This window comes from Drosophila miranda, chromosome 2, assembly GCF_003369915.1.
Source record: "Drosophila miranda strain MSH22 chromosome 2, D.miranda_PacBio2.1, whole genome shotgun sequence".
NCBI lineage: Eukaryota > Metazoa > Arthropoda > Insecta > Diptera > Drosophilidae > Drosophila > Drosophila miranda.
This window is the reverse complement of record NC_046675.1, coordinates 3,239,243-3,262,674: the sequence shown is the minus strand read 5'-3', so window position 1 is coordinate 3,262,674 and position 23,432 is coordinate 3,239,243. Positions and strand designations below refer to the sequence as shown.

Genomic DNA, 23,432 nt, shown 5'->3' with positions numbered 1-23,432 from the left:
ACAGCTAGTAATATTCGACGGAAGATTAAAAACGATACATATGTATAAAAAAACTAGAATTCGTCAATATATTTACGGTATATTTAAAAAATGAGACGGTATATTTTGGTATATTTCTGAGGGTCGGACGGTATATTTTATCAATAAGTCTGGTGCTTCTGGTGCTGTTTTGGTGCAATTATCCATTGAAAAAAGCATTTATATTCCCTGCACATGCATATTTCCTGCCGTTTGAATGTGTCCAGTGCCAGTTTCATTTATAAAACCATGCACATCATACACTTAGCCACTCCAATGGCCCAGTGAGCGCAGAAATTCTCGTTCTCTTCGGTTCCCTTCATGTGTTTACCCTTTGTCTTGCGTTCTATTTGCGTTTCGTGTTCGCTTCAACTTTATTCATTTGCATAAATCTCGTGGCTGTAGTATTATCTTTACGTCACACGGCCCACGACTGCGGAATAAAATCGCCAGAGACAAAGCTGAAACGTCACATACACGCCCATCCAGATCCAAATCCAGTATAGTATCCCAGTCCCCGTCCCCAGGAAGCTTTGACCTGCCTTGACCAATTGGTGGCGTCCCGGGCACAGCTGAGACAGCAGCAGCGCCGGAATGTGGAAGTGCCACAAGTGCGGCAAACCCGTTTTCTTCGGTAATATACATATACACCCCCGCACACGCACACGAACACGCACACGCACACGAACACAGAAAGACACTTGCCTTTTGTAAATAACATTTAAATTATTTATAATCGTTTTTGTTGCCTCGCATCACAGCGGAACGTAAACAGTCGCTCGGCTATGATTGGCATCCAGAATGTTTGCGCTGCGAGGAGTGCGGCAAGCGGCTGAACCCCGGCCAGCATGCGGAGGTAAATACTGCATCAGGTTGATTGATTGCAGGTCGTAATATCTTAACGAATCTCCATCCATTTTTGAATCCCTTCTTAGCACAAAGGTGTGCCTTATTGTCATGTGCCCTGTTATGGCGCCCTGTTCGGACCGCAACTCTTTGGTCACGGCACGAGGGTTGAGTCACACAAGAGCTACGGCATCAAGGGGGCCCAGAAATCAACTGGCGCGCAACCGAATGGACCCACACTGCCGCGCGATCACTTTGAGTCGAAGCTGAAGGTGTGCCACCAATCGAATCCACTCAATCCTTGCACGCTAACCGAGATATGATTCATTCGCAGCTCTACAATCAATTCTACGACAATAAAAGCCTGGAGATACGTAGCCGCGAGGTCAATAACCGTTTGATACTGGAGGGTGCGCTGCGCGTCTATTGGGGAGTGCAAGGAGTTATCCACCTCAAGGAAGACGATGATCAGCGCACATTTGTTGTGCGCAAGAGGAACTCCTGTCGCACCTCCAAAGCGGATGTAAGAATAACTAGATTCTAAAGCAGTAATCATCCCGTTTAATCGCATTTCGCACCCACAGGACAGCAGTTCAGACAAGGAGAACGAGGCTAGCGAATCGCTGGCTCCGCCCACAACCACAACCGGCGAGGTAGATGCGCTCTCCACCGATGTGTCGCTGTCGGAGAGCATGACCTTCGACTCTTGCAGCTTGAACGAAATATCCGAACTGCCAACAACACCCGAAGATGCCTCTGCCAATACAACCGGAAACAGCAAAGAGGTCACAAATGGAAAGGTCTCAAACGACGACGAGGACACAACCACAACGGACTCTTCAGGCACTCTGGTGGAGGGTGCGACGGCCAGCACCAGTTGTGTGTCAAGCACGCTGCCGTCCAAACTGGACAATCTGGAGAAACTCGACTGGGATGATATTGACGATCTGCTTCAGGTTGAAAGACGCCACAATCACAAGGATAAGATCTATGAAACGATGCCGGTGAAGCTGCCTTCATCGCAATCCTCCAGCGACAGCTCCCCCAGCAAAACATCCACTGACAGCACTACGACCACCACAGACTCAAGCTCCACGCCATCGGCCACCACCAGCAACAACAACAGCAGCAGCACAACAGACAACTTTATGACCGCCACGGACTCGTTCACGACCAACACAACCACCCAAAACACAACTACAGTGAGCACCACTGCCACGACGCTGGACAACTACGAGACCGCTGACGATGCTACTTTGAAACCGATGGATTTTGAGGACTTCAAGCGTAGCGTACATCAAGACTATGTCAATGGGACGAACTCCTTCAAGGAACCAAACGATGGGACACTAAAGCGCAATCAGCCGATAGATCCCTCTCGGATACACGACTCCCTTAAGCTTTACGGCGAGAACTCGGTGATGAGCAAGAGCTTCAACTGCGAGCATGCCCTTCGCTCCCACATTGATCCATCGCTCATTAATGATACCATGAACTTGCGCAGCAGCGTAGGCTCTCCACGGTCTGCGCAGCGGCAGTACGCCTTGCAAAAGAGCGGATCGGCGTCAGCATCAACGGTGCCCAGCAAGGAGCAGAGGAAGCCATATCAGCAGGGTCGACAGCTCTTCGAAAAGGGAATAAATCGATCCAAATCGGGACCCAGTTGCTTTGTGTACTCGGACAGCGATGACGACGATGACAACACGCTTCGTCCGCAGCGTCTGGCCACCATAAGACGCAGTGATGTGCCTTCCCGTTTCATTAAAATCCAAATGGACTGCTATCCCAAAGAGAATGCTGCTGCCGGCGGCGGCGGCTGCGGCAGCGAGGGAGAGTCGAGCCGCGCCGATGCTCCGTCCATTACAAGCGGAGCTGCTGCCGGTGATGAACTGACTCAAACAGAGGAGCTCTATACGGCCAGCGATGGGGCAGCAGGTGCTGGAGGGGATTCAATTGGCACGTCTGGCTTGCATGTTACCGAGGATGGAGTGGTTCTGCGGAGACCGCCGCGCACTGGTGCCGCAGCCATCAAACGACGCAGTGGCAATCGGCGGTAAGTCAAAGAAGCCTCCACATCTTGAACAGTGAAATTATGTTAGCCATTTCCAATGTCGCAGATCTCGTACCAAACTGAAACGTCGATGCTCCATCAATGGCCATTACTACAATCGGGAGACGTCTTTCTTCACTCCGCCCTATGGCTCTCAGATGTCTGTGTGGGTCTCGTCGATGGTCACCACCCCCGAGGTCATCAATTTGGTGCTCGAAAAGTATAAGGTGGATATGGCCCCGGAGAACTTTTCGCTCTTTATAATGCGCGACAACGGGGAGCAGAAGCGGCTCAAGGACGAAGAATATCCCTTGGTGACGCGCGTCACCCTGGGACCGCACGAGGATGTGGCTCGTTTGTTTTTGGTGGATACTCGTAAAACTGATGAAATCAGGTAGGTCTTCGGAGACCCCCATGAAACGATGTGTATCCATTCGTAACTAAGGAATTCTCTTTGATCCGATTTAGTAATGAAGTTGCTCAATTTTTAAATCTATCGTTGCCCGAATGTCGTGCCATTCTGGAGCGTTACGAACAGGAAGTGGATCGCGAGGTGGCCAAAATAAAGGAGAGGTGGGTTTCACATTGTAAAATATCATAAAATATAAAATATGCAATATAATATTCCCTTTTCGTAGATACGCCGAGCTGCGTCGCCGCATTGTGAGCCGCATGGAATCTCTAAAAGTGCATTTGTAAGCGCAAAAGGAATCTCGAAAAGTAGTAGAAGTTTTTGAATAGCCATAAATATCAATTCGGCCAAAAAATAGGCGTCGCCAGCAGCTAAGCCAAAAGTATTCACTTTTTATACAAAAACAAAAGAAACAAAAAAACCATATATATATTTTTATGTAGCATTTAGAACAAATTACGAATTAGCAACATTAGGCGCCCCAGTGAACAAAAATCAAAAAACAACAAACAGAAAAGCAAAGCAGCTGCTGCAGGTCGCAGAAATCCCTATAATTACAGTCGTTTCTTCCCAGCCGAAACTAACAATTACGATCCAGGCATTTCCATTTTGTTTAGAAAGCGTTTAAGACTTGTAACTAACCAAAAAATAATTATTAATCCATGTACCACATTACCATGCGAATAGTTTTGTTCATTCTGTTGATGATAATCAAAATGTGTGTGTGCGTTTGGGGTCACGTTACTCGTACAATCGGTGTGTCATGTATATCTATTGTTTAAAGTTTATCCATTAAGCCGAATACATGTGTATGGCATAAGGCAAAGGTAACCCGCCCCTTCCCCCCTGGTAGGAACTGGTAGGAAATCCCCTTTAAGCCCTTTTAACAAGCCATTGAACAAATGTGTAAAAATCAATTTGATTTCCTCTTGCAATGCTTGCGAAACAATAACAATAACTATATATATACTACATATTGCATAACATGGACTTGTTGATTGAAAATCATTTTGAAATCCAATAAAATGTCAAGTTTTACAAGAAGAGGCAGCTGCAACTGTGACCAGTCGCCCAGCAGCAGAGTGAGGCTCTGAGTTTAAGGCCCCCCCGGCCCCTAAAAGCAGCAAACTTTGTCGAGTTACGAGCCCCAGAGTGCAAAGAGGCGGAGCTGAAGCCCACCAGCAACAGCAGCAGCAGCAGCAGTCACAAGTGTGAGTTGAATATTCAAAAAAGGCAGCAAGCGGCGCCAGCCGGGCATACAAGAACGAGTGGAGTGTCGAGTGGAGGCGGATTGTGGGACACACACAAACACACACGAGAGGGGCGGACGGCCAGCAAAGCCCTGTCCGGGCCAAAGCGGCCATCAAAGCACAAGTCAATGATGCCATTATAATAGAGGAGCAGCAGCCGCAGCGTCAGAGGAACGAATGCGACTAAAGTAGGCAGACTCTCATACACACACCCCAGGACGAAGCGGAGCCATTGTGTGTGTGTGTCCGGGGTGTGTGCGTGGCTATTAATTTAAAACTGACAGAGCCTACGGGTCCGAGTACGCGAACGAGAACAAGAACATGAACAAAAACGGGACCAACACTGGGCCCGAGTCCTGGTCCGTGTCCGGGTCCGGGACAACGTGCCTGGGACTCTGAGTGCGCGACGACTAGGGGGCTAGCTTTGGCCAGCCTGTGAGGCGCGCTGATGCTGACGCGTTAAATGGTTTCGGGGTTTCCCGGCCAACAGCAGCCAACGCGGTCCAAGTGTGCCAAGCGCCAATACATAAAAATCAAAAGCCAGCGCCAGCGACAGTGGCAGCCAGCAGCCAGCAGTCAAGCAACAAAAACTCAAGTCCATTTGGGATGTAGGGTCGCATTAGGCGCCAGTGGCAGGTTCACGACCCGTCGCCTGCCTTGGCCCCAGCAATTATCGTCTAAGAGAGCGCTGGGCGGCTGTTGAGCCTCTCCTACGGAATCCGGAGAGGAAAGAGCGTCCAGAGTCCGGAAAATCGATTTTGGATGAGTGCTGTTCGCTGGTATTTGCACCCATTGCTGTCTGTTTTTGTTGGTGGTGGCGGTCTGGAAGTGCTTCGGCAGTTGTTGCTCCAACGGGAATGGGCGGAGGGGAGAGGGCGTTGAAGAGTGGTGAAATGCTAAGCGCGAGAGAGCCGTACTCGCATTGCGCATACGCAGTGCAGTACACTGTGAGAATTACATCGTATTCCTAATTCATCTAGAGTAAAAATTTTCATCATAGTCTATCCTATATCGACCATCGATTTAACTGAAGAAAACCACTCTTGTTATTCGGATTTCAAATGTATATAAAATGGCTGAAAACCCCCCAAATGCTGACAACCCTAAGGCCGTTCCAATCGCTCTCTTAAGACATCCTGCCGCTCTCTTAGGCTTATACCCGTCTGTCGCAAAATTCCAACGCTGTTGGCTGTGGCAGCCAGTGGGAAGACCAGCAGCCAGTCGCTCAGTTTACGTTTCGGCCGCGTCGCCTTCAGTTGTACTTCTAGAGCGTTCCTCGTGTCTCGGCTCCACTGCATCGTCAGAGGCGCCTCCGATTGCAGAGCTCAACCAGAACTCATTGTCATTCATCGTTAGTTTTCTGTGTGCGATTCTGTGTGCGTGTCGTGTGTCGCCTGTTGTGTGCGTGTGTGCGTAAAGTGTCCGCGGCGGTAGTTTTCCACCGGACACCACAGAATTCTAGCATTTAACATTGCCTGTGATTGAGGCACGCTCGTGATTCAGGAAGAGCGGAACCCGTCAACAAGGCGAATCATTTAAAGCACTTCCTCGAGCATCTCCTGTTCCTGTGCGCCGTTTATCAGCCATGAAGCATTCGCCGCTGATTGCCAGCGCTTGTCTGGCATTGGTGTTGATTTCATCCAGCCTGATTGGCAGCTCTGAGGCCAAAAAGAAGAAGTATGTCGGCGAAACGGGCGGTGATTTTGAGTTTATCGATGAGGTAAGTCCCAAATGGCTTCACAGTACAAGAAGCAGCAGAAGCAGTCTCATTGACTGTCGTTGTCGTCGTCGTCTCCTCCCCTGTCTCTCCGTCTCTCTGTTTCTGTGTCTGTCCCAGTCCCTATCCCTATCCCAATCCCAATCCCTGTACCAGACCCCGTCTCGGTCCCAGGTTGCCGTCCTCCTGTCTGTCTCTTACTTAATACATTTTAAGCTGACTGCTGACACTTGCCAACCCTCCAAGGGCCCCTGAGAGAGAGAGAGAGTGTGTGTCTGTAATACTCGCACGATATAACGCAATTGCGCTTTTATTTGCTGGCCAACTTGTTTTTTGTTTCGTTTTCCAGGTCTTCTGGGCTTCGTCGTTGCTGAGGTTTCACACCAACTTCCTTGTTGTTTTTTTCGTTGCTTTTTTTTGCATCCCCAATACGCTTTTCTAGCCCCGAAAAAATTCCAACGTGCCAATTACTCACGCAAATCCGATTTGTAGTAGTTTGTAGTCGTTGCCAGGTCGCCATCGAGGAGCTTGCTCAATGCTCACTGCTATCCATGGCTCCGCTCCGTTCTGGTCTTTAGCACGCACCTGCCTTCGGAGACTCAGTAAAGCATCGGATATCTAAGCCGATCCGAGATCCCGGATGGACTGGGTTGCGATGGGATGGAATGGGATGGAAGGTGGCCAGCCATGTAGAGTAGAAGACCCAAGACCCAGAACAACAAGGAAAATCAATAGCATTTGGCAGTCTTGTTGTCGTTTGGCTGCGCGTAAACTATGAAGTAAGCCCTAAGCTGCTTTCAGTTTGTCTGCCAGCACGCACCCCATCCTATTCCCAACTATTTCTCCGAACAGCCCACACAGAACACATCTTCCCACAGCCCATCCACCTCCTCATCAATGGTTGTTAGTCACAGACGCAACGTCGTCGTCGTCCCCGTCCCCGTCGTCGTCGCTTTGTTTTTCCTTCCATTTTCATACCATTTTCTACATATTATTTGCCTGGCGCTTTGCGCTTTTTTTCCACTCGCTGGCTCCTTTTTTCGGTTTGGACTAGTTCTTTTTTTACCCCCTATACTCCTCCTGGACAAGGGTATATTATATTCGCGGGGATGTATGAAATAAGCTAGGACTAATTTTTAGCTAGAAGAGCTAGACAGCAACAGAATATAAAGAAAACCTAAAATCTAAAAAAAGTAATGGGACTCTGATTACATTCGAAAAAATAAAAAGAAGTTGATGGATCAGTTTATTGTTAAAGACCCATCCCTTAGAAATCATACCGATCGGAATGAAGAAACCACTACTTTACAGCTATGATTTAAAGTCCTTAAATGCATTTGAATATTGGAGACTATGCTTAAGAGAGAGGAGTAACGTAACCAAATTAAGATCAAGAAAATCAATAAAAACCAACCAGATTTGAAGAACTGAATTGAACCCCTTCATCCCTTATCATTGCGAACGGATCAATGTTTCAGTTCTTGTTTACTTATTTCCCCGGACCGCCTTCGTAATCCACCAAGTGCCGGGTATCTTTTAGTCGTAAAGTCATCTACGGCGCTTTAACTTGTTTTTCTTCTTCCGCTTTCGTTGTATATATTTTTTTTTTCTTTTTTGTGGCTTGGTTTTTTGTATTTGTTTTGTTTGGCATTTTGGTTTTATTTCTCTCGCTTCCTTTCCCTTTTCCTATGCTCTCCCCATTTCTCTTGTGCGTGGCCATTGTTGAGTCCCGACCCAAACCGACCCTCTCTCTCTCACTCTCTCTCTCTCTTTCTATGCGTGTGTATGTGCTAATAGTCTGATGTATGTATAAATGGCAAAGTGTGTGTTTGTGTTGGCAGCCGTTAAATGCACCCACACACCCATCTGACCAACCATCCGAGCACCCATCCACCCAAAAAACCCTGAAGAACGAGCGGCCTTCAAGCAAAGTTATTGCGAATCGCAAAAGTTTCCATAGAAAGAAAGCAAAATTAAAAAAGAAAAAGGCATTTCAAATTTTGGCCAAGGCACCACCACATACGCAGAATTTTAAACAGTTGCCGAAAAACCAAATCCACATGTGTCCCTTCGTCCTTATAGATACGATTACGAGAGCATGTGTTTGTTTTCGTGTTGATGTTGAGTGCGTGTGAGCCATACCAAAAACAGAAAAGAGAACAATTTCAAGCAATTTACAGCTTCAGCTCGAGTTTTCTTTCTGCATAAATTTCACTTTGATGTCCTTTTATTTCCCCTTCGTTCTTTTCTCTTCTCTTCTTTAACTTTGGCTTTACTTTTTATGTCATCTGCTTGGCTAATCGCAAATTTTCGTTACCTCCCACCGCCTCCCCAGACATTTCCATTTCCCAATGAATTTTATTGTTTATTCTGAAACTTTGCGCTTTGCAAGTATTTGGAAAACGGCATAAATTATTTGAAAAGTTTATATATCCAAATTGTTTCAAGTTGAGTGTGATTTTCAATGGCCACGGACCCCAGACATTGGCATTGTGTTTAATTGAAAAGTTTTGGCTGGGGCATTGTCGGCGGTAGGTTTTGGGTTGGCCAAAAGTTGAATCCTAAGATGATTTCAAATGTTTTTCCTCCAAATAATTGGAGGCTTAAAGCCGCAGCCTTATCTAAGCTAAAAGCAATATTGTTCTCGAAGCATCGCATTCCATACATATATATCTATATGCCAGTAAATGGCCTACAGCCTTAGCTTATACATAATAGAAATCCATTCTTTCGTATTCCAAGGTAATTTCCTTGGTTTGCTGCCCAGCAGCATTCGCCTACGCCTTCGCATGGCGGAAATAATCCGCACAACATGGAAGGGCTCCCCAAAAGAAAGCAGACCCAAAAAATAAATAACCATAAACAGTTGACGTTAATCAAGCACAAAAGGGAATGGCACGGCTCACAGATACACACACACACACACGCAAACACAGAGAGAGAGAGAGAGGGAGGGGGAGAGCAAAGGATCCATAGAATCCAGTTATGAGTTATGCATTGCATACATACATTTCCATCCATTTCCCCGTCCGATTTCTATCCGTTTTGTGAGCCCCAGCATTAGTCATAAAAATGATAATAAATTAGCTCAGATCGTAGAGAATTTCCCTTGATTTGCAACCATTTCCATTGGGGGTGGGGACCCCGACCCTCCCGGGGAGGCTGTCAACTAAGCAATAATTCCCCAGCCTATTCATGGCTACTCGTAGTTCAGGTCCTCTTTCAACTCCTCTCCATATATCCTTATATGCATAATCAGACAGACAAACAGCATTCACGAAGTCAGAGCCAGAACCAGAACCAGAGTCTATCCGGAGCCGTCCTTTTGCTGCTTTGGCAAAATGCTCTTATCCATCGATTACCCCACAAATGATGCTATGTTTGTCAGCAGAAAATAAATCTTTACATTGTGCATTTTGCAATTTGAGCGCATGGAAATTGTGTCGTTGCTGCATAAAATAAAATATGAATAAAATTGGAATCAAACTCGGCTCCACCTCGGGAGAGAGCCACTCCTCCCTGCCACCAGACTACAATGACAGTTGAGGCTTCGGTAAAATGCAGTGCGTTGCGAGTATCTGTAGTATATGCAAAACTCCTCCACTTCTGTGCCTCTACTCGTATCTGTGTGCGAAATTGCTGCCAGCCATAAAGATGATATGCATAATTTCGTATAAGCGCCACTTACGAGTACTCGTAGATTGGAAGCAAGCCCACAGACAGCAGACACATCACTCCCCCACACAAATGGAAAAGAAAAACTAAATCAAAATCAAAATGTGTGCAAATTACAGTTTTACTTGTAGCTGAAACATCTGCCTCAGCACCACCCCCCTCTCCAGTGGTCAGTCATTCGAGCATGAGATTCATTTTTATGAGCTTGAGAGGGGATAATGTCTGACTCCCAGGCGCGTATCCGATCTCCCAACATTCGTTTGACCCCAGTCTGACTTTGTCACTCGCACATACATTTCCGTACGGTACGGACTACGGTGGAGTGGAGTATATAGTGCACAAGTTATGTAATAAACTTTTATGTTGTCAAACTGTTGCATAAATTGCCAACACGCAGCCAAAAAAGTTTTACCAGCATGCTAACTAGTAGGAGAATAGGAGATGTGTGTTTTCTACGGGTATACGGCTATACGGCTGTACGGCTGTACGGACAGCGTAGCTTGAGAAGTTATAAAAGCGGCTGTAAAAGTTAACGACTTCCAATGTACGTATACGTCTGGCCTGGGCATTAGCACCTATTTAGGGAACCCGATTAGGACCGCAGCCTGGTGAAGTTCAGGTGAAGACAGCTTCGGTTTCTGCAGAGTGCAGAGCTCTACTGCAGGTTCGTTTTCATTAGCATTGCAATTTCCAGACCCCATTCCCATCCTCGCATTCCCATGGTTCTCGGGGCTAAGAATATTTGAATATTGCATGCCAAAGTGAATGCCGATGCGGCGTAGGGAGAGATGGGGAAACCTCAACAGCTGAAAATTCTGAAACTTGCAGTTTTCTTTAGCCTGCGAAATTTCCCAGGAGTGAGCACAGCCACGAGTCTGAAGGAAATATGACCCGAACTAGACATAACCATTTCTCTTGTCTTGGAGCGAAGAAAAAACGCCGAGAAAACGCCGAGAATGGAACAGGGCAACTTATGAATCCGGTGCAAAGTTTTGTTCACTCTTTTATTCACCGGCCCAGGAGCAGGTACCTCAATTCCATCCTGGCCACGTTCCCACTTATCTACCTTGTTCTGCATTCCGTTTTCGTCTGCTTTATGGTCTACGCTATCGCATTGTGTTCCGTGTCCTTGCCAATCGCACTCGCTTTGGCCCTTCCCGGCTGCTGACTGCTGGCTGCTGGCTCCTGCCTCCTGACTCGGTTAATTTCTTTGTGGGAAAAGTCGAGACGTGCACGTACACATTAGCAAATTGCCTGCATGTGCCCGGGATGTACCAGTGTACTCGTATATGGGCCTGCATGGGATGTGGGTTATGGCATGTGCAGGGAAATGCCTGGCAAATGGTTTTGCAGGCCGAAAAAAAACCTGAAAATCGTTTATGAAATGAAGAGCACGGACAGGCCCAGGATGCGATTCTGCCTCTGGCAGTTGCCTCGTTTTTCCTTTGAAGCCCCAGAATAATTAACAGCTTAACTCGGATTTAGGCTGAATTGAACCGATGTGTTCCACTTAAGAGCCTACTCACAACGAGCTCCCCTAAGCTGTTCGCTGTTTTACATGGTCGGTGCTGGCACTGCTCTCTGCTCCAGAGCCATGCTTCATAAATCTTATAGAGAACCCTTCGCCAGTGTCTCTCCCCAATAAGACAAATTGGTTTTGCAGCAACACAACTTCGATGCGAAACTAAAACACTTTTTGCTGCCACTTCAATGTGAAGGAGAAAACTTGAGCAAACTCATTTTTCATTTTCATATTGTTGTGTGGCTGCTCTTCCGAGCATAAGGAGATCCCTGCTATCCTGATATCCTCCCACATATCTACTCGTATGGGGCTGCTCATATGTGTGTTCCACTTAACTGATTATGTAAGACGAGCTCCGGCTCTCCGGTTCTCTCTCGGCGCTTGTTTGCTCCAGCAACATCTGTATTTACTGCCTGGCAAATATTACATTTTCAAATCCAGTCCATAGCCGAGAGGTAGAGGTACACGGTACACTGCTACACAGCCGCAAAATTGATGGAAGCTGAAAACTGGGGAAATAGGCCAATAGGTTTTATTTTGAATCAGAGACTTCAGGGACTGCCAGTAAACTCCAATCAAAACTCATATTGGTGTGTGATTTGGTGAAAGTGATTCGGAAATTGACAACAAGACGGGGCAGGAGCGAGAGTGGGCCCAAACTGTGTGCAATTTTAATTAATTGCTGGACCAGTTGGTCCAGTTAGCAGACAGCGAAGACAGCCTTAGGCCTGAGGCCACATATGGCATCTAATGAGTTTTCAAGAGGTTTGCCTCGTCGGAAACGGCACTCACGCAGATCGAAGATGCAAAGATGTCGCCTGAAACTGTCGCTCGTCCTATCAATTACTCAACACGATTCCCAGACAGATATAGAGAGACAGCAGCAGCAGCAGCAGCAGCACTAGGCTTTATGGCAGCTAAGCACATGTCAAATGGGATGTCACAGGGTTCTGAATGTGGACTGGCACTGGGACTGGGACAACGAGTGCCAGCCTGTTAAGCTGTCATTATTTATGGGCCTCCGACTCAAGGACCATTTGCTGACAGCATTCTCGCACTGATTTCGAGACGACGAAAACCGTTACAAATTATGCATATTAATTGCGCGTCTTAAGCACTGTCTGCGGTGGATGCCACAAAAACAAAAACAAAAACGAAAACGAAAACGTTTCCATGGCAAATTAAGTTGGCAGATACCCGTACATACGTATATTCCCCGGGTCCGCGCTGCGTATACGTAATGAAGGGCGGCGACCTTGCTGTTTCTGTTGCCGGCGGCCATTTGCTTTTGGCCCTGGACGGCGGCCCGGCATTGGCTTATACGAATTTATTCCACGAAAAACTCATTTTCGGTACTGAGTTTGTTGACGAACATTCTTGACATTACAAATTTGCCATATTAAATTTCTCTTTATGTCGTGATTGGCATTTGACATTGACAAAGCTATTCGCAGGAAAGTAACGTCCCCCTCCAGCTCAGGAGTTCGATGATGTTTTCGGGGCCAAGATATGACAAGTCGCGAAGGCAGCATCCCGAATATGTTGTAAAAAAAAAGTTGATTTAATATTTCTGTGCGGCAAAGGTGGCAGGGAAAAATTAAAAGCAAGATAAAGGGATTCGGCAGAGACGTTAAACGAAATGACTTTTGGGTTGTGGTGCGGTGCGGTGCGGTGTCGCACAGTGGGGCACATAAAACTTTTACCAGAGACACTGCAGAGAAGGAAGATCTCTCTTTCTCTTTTTTGGGATATGTGTGTGTGTGTGTGTGTGTGCGCATTACCATAAATAAATTATAACGTTCGCTACTTTGACTGGGAGTTTATAGCGTGTATGCGATAACTCACACACACACACAGACACACATGCACACGGACAGACATGCACAGACAGGCACTGGGACATGCATACTGTAACGAATTTTGGGAGTCTAGAGCGAGAGAGAGGTAGATATATGGCGCCGTAAATGTACGAACGAGCAGGGAGACAGATAATAACAGTTCGTAACTTGAAAATGAAAGGGAGGCAGGGAGCAGGAGGAAGTCACACGTTTTCCCCGAAAGCCGAAACCCGAAACCCATAGCTTAAGCCAGAAAGAGACAGTCTGAGCCAGAGGGCAGGAGAGAGGGAGAGAGAGAGCGAGACAGATATTGCGATAATAATTCACGGCATAAAAGCAAAACACAATGGCTCGTCGAAATGTAACACAAAGCCAAAAACGCAACGTCGCCTAAGAACGAGAACATATAAAACTTTTCCCACTATAATGGGGGCGTGTGCGGGCCAAAAGAATTGCAGCCAGCCGCAAAATCCTGCATACAAATTATGCAATTAGTTGGGCGGAGCGGGGGGGGGGTGGTGGCACAAAATCGAGACCAAGATGTATATTATGTTCTTAAAAAACTAAAAGCTGAGCTAAAGTTTTTCCGGCTGTTATCAAATTCAGAAAATTGTCTCTTCGGCTGCCGAGTCAGCGATGAATCCTTGTGAAATAGTCAAAAAAGAACCGAAAACCCTCTGACAAATTGTCAGCGAAAGTTTATGCCGAGTCGAAGCGAAAGTTGCCCTGGAGTTGGGTCCCGTCTCCATGGGTCCTGTAAAGTTTTGCGCTGACAGTTGTAAAAATAATATTGCGAATACGACTCGTAGCTACTCGTACGCAGTGCTTGCCAACGGCACAAACCAATGATGGAATAGATGGCCCTTGGGCTTCGGCAAACAATGTAAGCGGAGGGGAGCACCAAAAAATGATGCCTGCCAGAATGGGAGAAAAGTGCCAAAGTTTTTCTTTCGAGCAGCAATTAGGCGTTTAACTTGTGAAAACAGATCTGGCCTTAGAAGTGCCGAGCAGCACACAGACAGACACACATACACAGACACTGACACTCAAGTGGAAAACAAGTCTAAAGTTTGACAAGTCCAAAGAATCACAGTTGATTGGCTTTTCTGTTGGCTGACGGCACAACTCCAAAGGCATTTTCAAATAAATTTCTATGCGCACATGGCTGTGCTCTCCACTCTCCACTCTCCCCCCACCCCACGCCACTTCTATGGACTGCACTCCGGAAAAGAAAATTAAATTTGTATTTTAACTGGAGTCTGCATTTTAGTGGCAAATTCAATTGCTGCTTCCACTTCCTGTTGCACTTTGTTACCGCCACTGCTCCTCCTCGCTGGTGCTGCCCCGCCCGCAACGCGCTTTCCACTCAGCTTCAATTAGATGTCTGCTGCATTTTCTGGCTGCTGCTATCTGCTATTTGGCTGGATCCCGAAGTTTATGCAAGAATTTCGCCGTATCTGTGCAAGAGTCAGAGCCAGAGCCAAAACAAAGCAAAAACAGAAGCCAAAACACAAGAAGAAGTAGCGGAAAATACTTATTGCACAAAAATAAACGGAACGGCAACTGCGAGTGTATGCATAAAATAAAAAGAAGGAAATAAAAAGGCAAAGACGGAAATGAAATTGCAATCGCAGGGCAGGCAGACGACGCCAAGTCGCGACGACGCTTTGATGCAGAGAGAGAAACGAAAGTTTTCACTGCCTTTGAAAGTGTATTCCTATTTCTATTTCTATTCCTATTCCTCGTAGCCATTTTTTTTCTTGACGGCAATGCCATTTCCGGCGCTTTCTCATGTTGCGCCTGAGAGTATGCAATAAAGGTTTCCACTGAAGAAGCAGAAGCAAAATCAGCACCAAAACCAGATCCTGAACCCCCAACGCCTACCCCTAACCACAAGGGCTTAATCAGGCGAAAGTTTCTAGAAGTATTCTGGGTCTGGGTCTGGGTCGCTCTCTGGGCGCTCTTAATGTCGCCCCAGCAACCACCACACACGAGCGCTGCCTCTGCCTCTCTCTGCCCCTCACCCGACAGAAGCTCATTAGTTTGGCGGGAGCAACGCTTAAGCTGAAGCTGGAAGCGTGGAAACTGTGCAGCTTTGGCGCTAAACAAGTTAATTAGTTTCCCCGCTCTCTCTCCCCTTTTTCCCCATTCGTTTTTTGTTGCCATGGCTTAGACGAGTGGGGGCGGCTAGCTCTCTCGGCGTTAAACTTAATGACAAAATAAATTATTTGCCGCACACATAAGCGCCCTGGCGGCAATGGCGAAGAGAGAGACTTCAATTGACTTTATTAAGCGTGTGTCAGTGTGGTTTCTGTGTGTGTGCGTGTGTGTGAGTGCGTGTGGGGAGGCTTGCTTACGCCTTAATGACACTTTTCAGTCAGCTGCTATCCTGGCTGCAACTTACGTTTATTATCCCTCAGACAGGAAGCCCCATTCCAATCCCTGCCACCATGGGAGTTCTCTCTGTGTGTGCGTGTCAAATGAGAGCTCGACTTTGATCTATGGGATGTTAACCAAGCTTGAATACATCCTAGAAAACCATTGCCATTTAAAATTGAATATCCCCAAAGCGGTTCACGTTCACCGGTCACCTGTCTGGCCCACTGTGCAGCTGTGCAACAAGGCGTATGAAGCTACCATAAAACCACTTTGTTGTCCCGTAACCAGACACAGGCACAAGCCTAAGCTCGTTTAATCTTGGATTTTAATTGTATGGCCATAATGTTTCCCCAAGACACTGACTGAGCCGCAGCAGTCACAAGTAAATTGAATTTAATTACAAGCGAGTTTTTTCATTTTGATTGTTGGGTTTTATTCGTCATAAACTGGTCAGACGGGGCCGGGCCTAGGCAATTGGCAATAAAGGATCCTTATGCCAGCCAAATGCAAATGGCGTAGCACGCTTATGGGGCAACAACAGGCAGAAGTATAGAACGATGGCAACTGCTAGAGCTGGTAGCTGGAAGAAACTCTTAAAGAAGACGTAGAAACTTTTCGTCAGGCCCTAATTAGTGTGAGTGGGCCATTAAAAATTTGCTCAGGTTCTTGGGGCATGTGCAGCCGAAGCTTAAAGTTTGGATCGAGTCTAGGGCAAAGAAATTAAAATTGAAATGTAAAAGTTGCCAAACTTTTCCACACCCCTCACGCATACGCATGCACACACACACACACACACACACAGGTACCTACAGGCGTGGGGAAATTTAAAATGCAAAGCAGAAAGCTCCAAGGAAGCGAAGGAAAAACGACCAGAACTTGCGTTCAAGTGGGTTCGTGGCAGGTGGGCTGCAAAAACTTGCTGCATTAAGTGCACTTTTGCCAGGAGCAGACACACGGCGTGAAAGAGAGGGCAGGCGAGCAAGCGCACGAGAGAGAGAAAGAGACGGACAGAGGGAACTGCCAACTGCCGCCAACAGCTCATTAAAACTAAAAATGATATGCATTAAGTTGGCAGCCGTAACGAGAGCGTTAAAGGGCTGGACTACACTCATTATGCCAAACTGGCGATGAGATCCTCCGCCACTAATGGTCAGTGTTAATTGTGTGGAAAGCATTTGAAATGCAGCCAGCAGTAGACCGTCACACTGCCCCAGAACCACTCTCAGACCCACTTCAAAACGTAATTGAAGCCAACGACATTCGCCTGATAAATTGTCATAATTCCTGGCCAAACACTACACACTCCCACAGATCTCTCTCCTGGCTCCCATCAATACATATTTCATTGTCCTGACACATGCATTAACATGTCTAATCGGCACGCACGGGTCACAGTTGCAACCAACACGGAAAATGGTATAGGACGGAATGTGATGGGATGGGAATGTGGCTTCTACGGGAGGGTTAGAGTGCACATGGCCATTATTCATTCTGCGGCCCAGCATAATTTATTGCCCTTGGCACCACTCACATGTCAGACATTCCAAAGTGCTGCCCAGCCGACAATTTGCAGTGAGTGACGTGCAAGTGCTTGCCACCCATAGCACCCCATCCCCATCCTCTCCTCTCCACGCCCACCGCCAGGTGAGGTGGTCTTAAAATTTATTTTGTTTGACTAACTGACAAAATTCTCTCCCACTTGTCTGGTCCACTTTGCAGCCCTGTCGCACATATGAGGCTGTCAAATCGATGACAGCACTCCGTCGTGAACATCAGGGCGTATACGCTATGTGCATGTCCCTGCTGCACTGACCAGGACAGGCAGGAGTCTCCTGTACATCTTAACGGCTTCAAGGTAGACATCAGTTTGAGAACGTGTCGAGAAAGTGGCACGAGGGGGTGTGTCTCATGTACTAGAAACTCAGACGATACCGACAAAAATTCTTGGACGTTTAACGAACAATTAACGTAGATTAGTTGCTCAAATATTCGTCTGGATTTTGCATATCTTAACTGCATACTCGCTTTGTGGTATTCGGCTATCTAATCAAAAAGATCACTGAACCAATGGGCAACAGTAAGAAATGATTATAAAAATATAAATTCCTCACACCCTAATAGTTCTTGCATCTTTTCTATAATACTATCATGAGCTTACAAAAACTAAATCTGTTTAGTGAATCTTTATTTAAAGATCAATCTTTATTAGGAAAGAGGTTTGCACTTGGTATCAGCAATATGTTCTAGGCATTAGATAGATTTGGAATGATTTTCTTGTATGCTTCGATGCCACTCAAGTATATATCCGCATGCAGAAACTCATCATTATCGTGGATCCTTACAGTGGTGTTTTTGATGGGTGAGAACCCAATGGCCGGGACTCCTTTCTGGCGAATGTAGCGGCTATCGGTGGCACCCGGGCAGACGATGGGATGGACCTTTAATCCACTTTTAAATAAAAGAAAGGGATAATCTGAATTCATGGAAAATGCTCAACCGATACATACAGTTCATCGGAAGCTGCCTTGAAGGCAACCCAGAAAGGGTTCGATCCGTCTAGCTTCGTGGGTGCCACGTACGGCGCCTGTATGATGAACTCCAATTCCACGCCGTCCCCTGCCTCTTTGCACCAGTCGCGTAACTGCTTCACGAAGGCCACCACGTCCACAGTGACGGCCAATCGAAGATCGAAGACCGCCTCGAAGAACGGGGGAACCACATTGCTCTGAACTCCGCCGCTCAGCTGAGTGAGATTCACAGTGGTGACATCACCTTTGCTCAGGGTCGGGTCCTTTGCCAGAAGCTCTTCCTGCGAGGTGCGATACTCTGTCAGCTTATTCAGGACATAGTTGAGCTTCACTCCCGCGGTGTTTGGCAGCAAGAGGGAACCGTGTCCAGAAGTGCCGTTGAATTTCAATTTGAATGCTATTAAGGGGCATAAAATCCAGACCAGAAGGTGTACGAATGGTAAAATTAGTACTCACCCCATCGCAAACGTTCGGCATAAAACAAATGATATGTGTCCGTCTCGCTCGTAGCGCCCTCATCCAGGCTGAAGCCCACATTCATCTTCGCGAAGTACTCGGTCTTTACCAGCTCGGCCATTCCCAACTTGCCACCGATCTCCTCATCTGGCACAAAGCACACGTACAGAGTCCGCTTGGGTTGGAATCCGCTGGCCTTCAGGGACCGAATGGCACCAAGATACTGGGTGCCAACGCACTTCATGTCCTGCGTACCTCGGGCGTAGATCCGACCCTCGGCATCCATGTCGGCGCTGAATGGCTCGTGGGTCCACTTGTCAGGAAACACCGGGACCACATCCGTGTGGGAGTTCAGGATGATCGAGGGGAGTTCCGGCTGGCTGCCTTCCCATTTTATGATCACCACAGGCTTCGATGGAAGCGAAGGATACACCACATCCACTGGCAGATTCAGGCTGCTCGCCTGACGCTTAAGGAACTCCACACAAGCGGCTGAAAGTTATTAAGGACTGAATAAGGATTTGTTAGATCAGCGATTGAATCCTTACTATAATCCACATCTGGCTGTACGGTTGGAATTCTTAAATATTCCCGGAATATTTTAATTTCCTCGTCATTCTCCCATTTTTCCAAACTCATTTTGAGGGTATGTTCTTGAAGCGAACTCTGTCACTGTTCAACGTCGAATGTGTCTGTTTCGACACGCCGCTGCGTATTTTTATAAAGCCCATCATCCTCTATTGCTGCGGTTTCTTAGAGATAGTGAAGTGGGACTGTGGTTGTGATTATCTTTACTGTCTCAACTGTCGACTACAAAAACCGCGATAACAGATTGCGGATAACAAAACTCTTGCTTCAGAGCCTACCAATTGAGATGCAGCTGTGCCACCCATACAAAATTGTAATAATAAGAATAAAACGACAAATTGCCTGTTCGAATACGGATAAACTTTATCATGAAATATCCTAGACATCGGCCACAGCTGGAATAAGTTTCTTGTACACCTCAATCCCACGCAAATAGGTATCCGCTCGCAGATATTCATCGTGATTGTGCAGCAGCACGGGCGTGTTGTTGATGGGCGAGAAGCCGAAGGCAGGGATTCCTGCCTCTCGAATAAAGAAACTATCAGTTCCAGCAGGAAAGACCCTGAAGCGGGTTTTGAGACCACTGTCGGAAATAAAAACAATGAAAAAAATGAATCTCACAGCAATACATCAATACGCACAGCTGTTCGAGAGCCTCCTTGAAGGGCAGCCAGAAGGTATTCGAGGCATCTAGCTTTGTTGGCTCCACATATGGACACTTCATCTCGAAGTCTAGTTCAATGCCGCCACCGGCCTCCTGGCACCAGTCGCGTATCTTCTTCTCAAAGGCATCCACGTCGACGGAGAGGGCGATGCGAATGTCAAAGACTGCCTCCAGCAGCGGAGGGACGACATTGCTTTGGACGCCTCCCCTCAGTTGAGTAAGGTTTACGGCAGTCACATCGCCAATATCAAGGGATGAGTCTTCAGCCAGTCGTTGGGCCTGCGATTTGCGGAACTCCATCATCTTGTTCAAAACGTAATGAAACTTTTCGCCGGCCGTATGCGGAAGCAGCAGGGATCCATGTCCAGCAGTGCCACTGAACTTTAATCTAAGATCTGCCAAAGGAATGATTAATGAGGCAATTAGGAGTATGGTTTAGTCTCTGATATACTCACACCACAGAGTGCGCTCCGCATAAAAGACCGAGTAGGTCTCATCCTCGCTTGAGATGCCCTCGTCCAGGCTAAAGCCCACGTTCATGCTCCTGAAGTAATCTCCTTTCACCAGCTCTCGCATGCCCAGGTCTCCGCCAATTTCCTCGTCTGGTACATATGTGAGGTACACAGTGCGTTTGGGCTGGTAGCCGCTGGCTTTGAGGGCGCGAATGGCACCCAGATATTGAGTTCCCACGGACTTCATGTCCTGCGAGCCGCGCGCATAGATCCTACCTTCGTTATCCATGTGTGCACTGAAGGGGTCATGAGTCCACTCCTCGGGAAACACGGGAACCACGTCCATGTGCGAGTTCAAGATGATCGAAGGGAGTTCCGGCTGCTTCCCCAACCACTTGATGATCACAGCAGGCTTCGTTGGAAGCGCAGGATGAACCACATCTACTGGCAGATTCAGGCTGTTCGCCTGACGTTTTAGGAACTCCACGCAAGCGCCTGCAAATCAACGAGGAGTGGGAGCGAGTGATGTTGAGTCGTCAAGTAAAGTCTTACTATAATCCACATCGGGCTGCACGCTTGGAATACGTAAATATTCGCGAAAAATCATAATCTCCTCGTCGTTCTCCCACTGCTTCACGCTCATGTTTACGATAATCTCTCGGTGCTATAATGTGCAGTGATCTGCGATGAATGACAATTGCTTTCTTTTAATTCTCAGTTTTCTTTGGATTTAGGCTCTTATCAGCCGCTGACATTTTAACAGCTGATAAGACTGCGATAAGATAAGGCTCGCATCAGCTGTTCCATTCAAAATATCGAAATAACAGCGTTGATTTTGATTCGATTTTCAGAAAGTCTCCATTTTCATCTCATTTGGATGGGGACCGTTTCGGGAATTCAAAAGGATTCTACAAGACATGTTAAACTGCATGTAAAACCATATAGATTTTATCTTAGGTTTTTCAGATATTTATTAACATACAGAACAATTCTGACCACAGATTAAAAAATATTGTTTCACAAAGGAACTGATAGCAATACAAAAATGCCTATAGTAGCTATTAAATGCTTTAAACTTCTCTTTAGGTTATGGGGGACCATCTGGGAATCTAGGAATCGGCCGCAGCGGGAATCAGTTTCTTGTACACTTCAATGCCATGCAGATAGGTATCCGCTCGCAGGAATTCATCGTGATCGTGCAGGAGCAATGGAGTGTTGTTGATGGGCGAGAAGCCGAGGGCAGGGATTCCAGCATAGCGAACATAGCGACTGTCGGTGGCACCAGGGAAGACTCGAACGCGGGTTTTGAGGCCCCTGAAAGAAATACAGAAAGGCATACTAGAGTTACACCTGAGGCCTAGTGTCGGCAATTCTTACAGGTCGTCAAGGGACTGCTTAAAGGCCACCCAGAACGGATTTGAGGAATCTATCTTCGTTGGCTCCACAAAGGGGTTCTTCATCTCAAACTCCAGCTCAATGCCGCCACCGGCCTCCTCGCACCAGTCACGAATCTGCTTCTCCAGGGCTGCGATGTCCACAGTGATGGCAATGCGAATGTCAAAAACTACCTCCAGCAGCGGCGGCACAACGTTGCTTTGTACGCCTCCCCTCAGCTGGGTCAGATTAACAGTGGTCACATCCCCGATTTCAAGAGATTGGTCTTCAGCGAGCCGTTGGAGCTGGGATTTGCGGAACTCCATCAACTTGTTCACCACATAGTTAAGTTTCTCGCCAGCGGTGTTCGGCAGCAGAAGCGATCCATGTCCAGCAGTGCCACTGATCTTAAATCTGAGATCTGTGGGGAGTAGGGCAGTCATAAAAATACCGACTATCGATTCATATACTCACGCCATAGTGTGCGCTCCGCGTAGTAGACGGCATAGGTCTCATCTTCGCTGGAGATGCCTTCGTCAAAGCTGAAGCCCACGTTCAGACTCTTAAAGTAGTCGCCCTTCACCAGTTCCCGCATGCCCAGGTGGCCTCCAACCTCCTCATCCGGCACATAGGTGAGGTAAATGGTTCGCTTGGGCTTATAGCCGCTGGCCTTGAGGGCGCGAATGGCACCGAGGTACTGGGTGCCCACGCACTTCATGTCCTGAGAGCCCCGTGCGAATATGCGTCCCTCTGCATCCAGATCGGCGCTGAATGGTTCGTGGGTCCACTTCTCCGGGAAGACGGGGACCACATCCGTGTGCGAATTCAGGATGATCGAAGGGAGCTCCGGCTGAGTACCCTCCCATTTCATGATCACCACGGGATTCTTCTCGTTCACGGGATATACGACATCCACGGGCAGGTTCAGGCCGGCAGCTTGGCGCTTCAAAAATTCCACACAGGCGGCTATAAATAGCAGATACGGTGTACGGCAGGGTCATAAAGATCACGGGAGAAAAGTCTGATTGCGTCGCCGTATAGATAAATACTTACTGTAATCCACATTCGGATGCACCGTTGGTATGCGAAGATATTCGCGGAATATTTTGATTTCCTCATTGTTTTCCCACTGTGTGGCACTCATTTCGAAGTCAACTAAACGGATCGGAGAGATAAGAAGTTAATAATAGCACTAATTGTTTGTCCAAACATGCGATCGGATCAGCTGTTCCCGTGGGGAAAACACGCACCTTCTCAACACTAGATCGCGACTGTGTGGCCGTGGTGGGGAGCGCGCGTTTAAATATCAGAAAACGAGTGTGGGGAAATTGAATGTCAAACGCTTATCTGCTCTTTTCGTTCCGTTTCGATGTGGTTTACCTCGTTTTATCAGAAGTCTGTGCTTACATTTTAGTTGATAATCTATTTTTTATGTGCATATGACTTGCAGATAGACATATGTACATAAACTGTGTGGGTTTTAGTTGTTGTACGAGTACTTTGCGTTTGTCGAACTAAATTGAGCGGTAGGCTACGCAGAGCAGCTTAGACTTAAATAATTCAATAGCCAAAGACTCTCGCTCTATGCCAAATCTGGGCTTAAGGTTTATTGGCTTAGTTTTCTCTGCTGGGAGCGGACTGATTTCCTTTGAATCACAGGAAC

At 47.1% G+C, this 23,432-nt stretch overlaps 5 protein-coding genes across 8 annotated transcripts in view; 2 read left to right on the top strand and 3 right to left on the bottom strand.

Annotated features, from left to right (window-relative positions):
- The first annotated feature begins 123 nt into the window (after nt 1–123).
- LOC108156791 (serine-rich adhesin for platelets) lies at nt 124–4,079 on the top strand. Its single transcript, XM_017288468.2, has 8 exons — nt 124–652; nt 780–874; nt 954–1,136; nt 1,199–1,387; nt 1,449–2,917; nt 2,982–3,308; nt 3,383–3,487; nt 3,553–4,079. The coding sequence occupies exons 1-8, from the start codon at nt 613–615 to the stop codon at nt 3,611–3,613; spliced, it is 2,469 nt and encodes an 822-aa protein (XP_017143957.1). The 5' UTR covers nt 124–612; the 3' UTR covers nt 3,614–4,079.
- A 1,727-nt stretch (nt 4,080–5,806) lies between these two features.
- LOC108156814 (proteoglycan Cow) overlaps nt 5,807–23,432 on the top strand; it is a 40,027-nt gene continuing 22,401 nt past the window's right edge. For 2 of the 4 annotated variants that reach the window (XM_017288509.2, XM_017288508.2), the window contains exon 1: nt 5,807–6,296. In XM_017288509.2, coding sequence (XP_017143998.1) covers nt 6,162–6,296 — 135 coding nt within the window. In that variant the 5' untranslated portion in view covers nt 5,807–6,161. The remainder of the gene's footprint in view (nt 6,297–23,432) is intronic. The other 2 variants (XM_033389105.1, XM_033389104.1) reach the window with 1 other exon arrangement.
- LOC108156816 (aminoacylase-1-like) lies at nt 17,876–19,389 on the bottom strand. The gene is made up of 4 exons (XM_017288512.2): nt 19,240–19,389; nt 18,692–19,183; nt 18,215–18,632; nt 17,876–18,155 (listed from the first exon to the last, which is right to left on the bottom strand). The coding sequence occupies exons 1-4, from the start codon at nt 19,328–19,330 to the stop codon at nt 17,951–17,953; spliced, it is 1,206 nt and encodes a 401-aa protein (XP_017144001.1). The 5' UTR covers nt 19,331–19,389; the 3' UTR covers nt 17,876–17,950.
- Nucleotides 19,618–21,122, bottom strand: LOC108156818 (aminoacylase-1-like). Its single transcript, XM_017288513.2, has 4 exons — nt 20,948–21,122; nt 20,399–20,890; nt 19,921–20,338; nt 19,618–19,862 (listed from the first exon to the last, which is right to left on the bottom strand). Exons 1-4 carry the CDS (start codon nt 21,036–21,038, stop codon nt 19,658–19,660), a joined length of 1,206 nt encoding a protein of 401 aa, XP_017144002.1. The 5' UTR covers nt 21,039–21,122; the 3' UTR covers nt 19,618–19,657.
- On the bottom strand, nt 21,349–23,110 carry LOC108156815 (aminoacylase-1-like). Its single transcript, XM_017288510.2, has 5 exons — nt 23,020–23,110; nt 22,823–22,924; nt 22,244–22,735; nt 21,773–22,190; nt 21,349–21,709 (listed from the first exon to the last, which is right to left on the bottom strand). The coding sequence occupies exons 2-5, from the start codon at nt 22,911–22,913 to the stop codon at nt 21,505–21,507; spliced, it is 1,206 nt and encodes a 401-aa protein (XP_017143999.1). The 5' UTR covers nt 22,914–22,924; nt 23,020–23,110; the 3' UTR covers nt 21,349–21,504.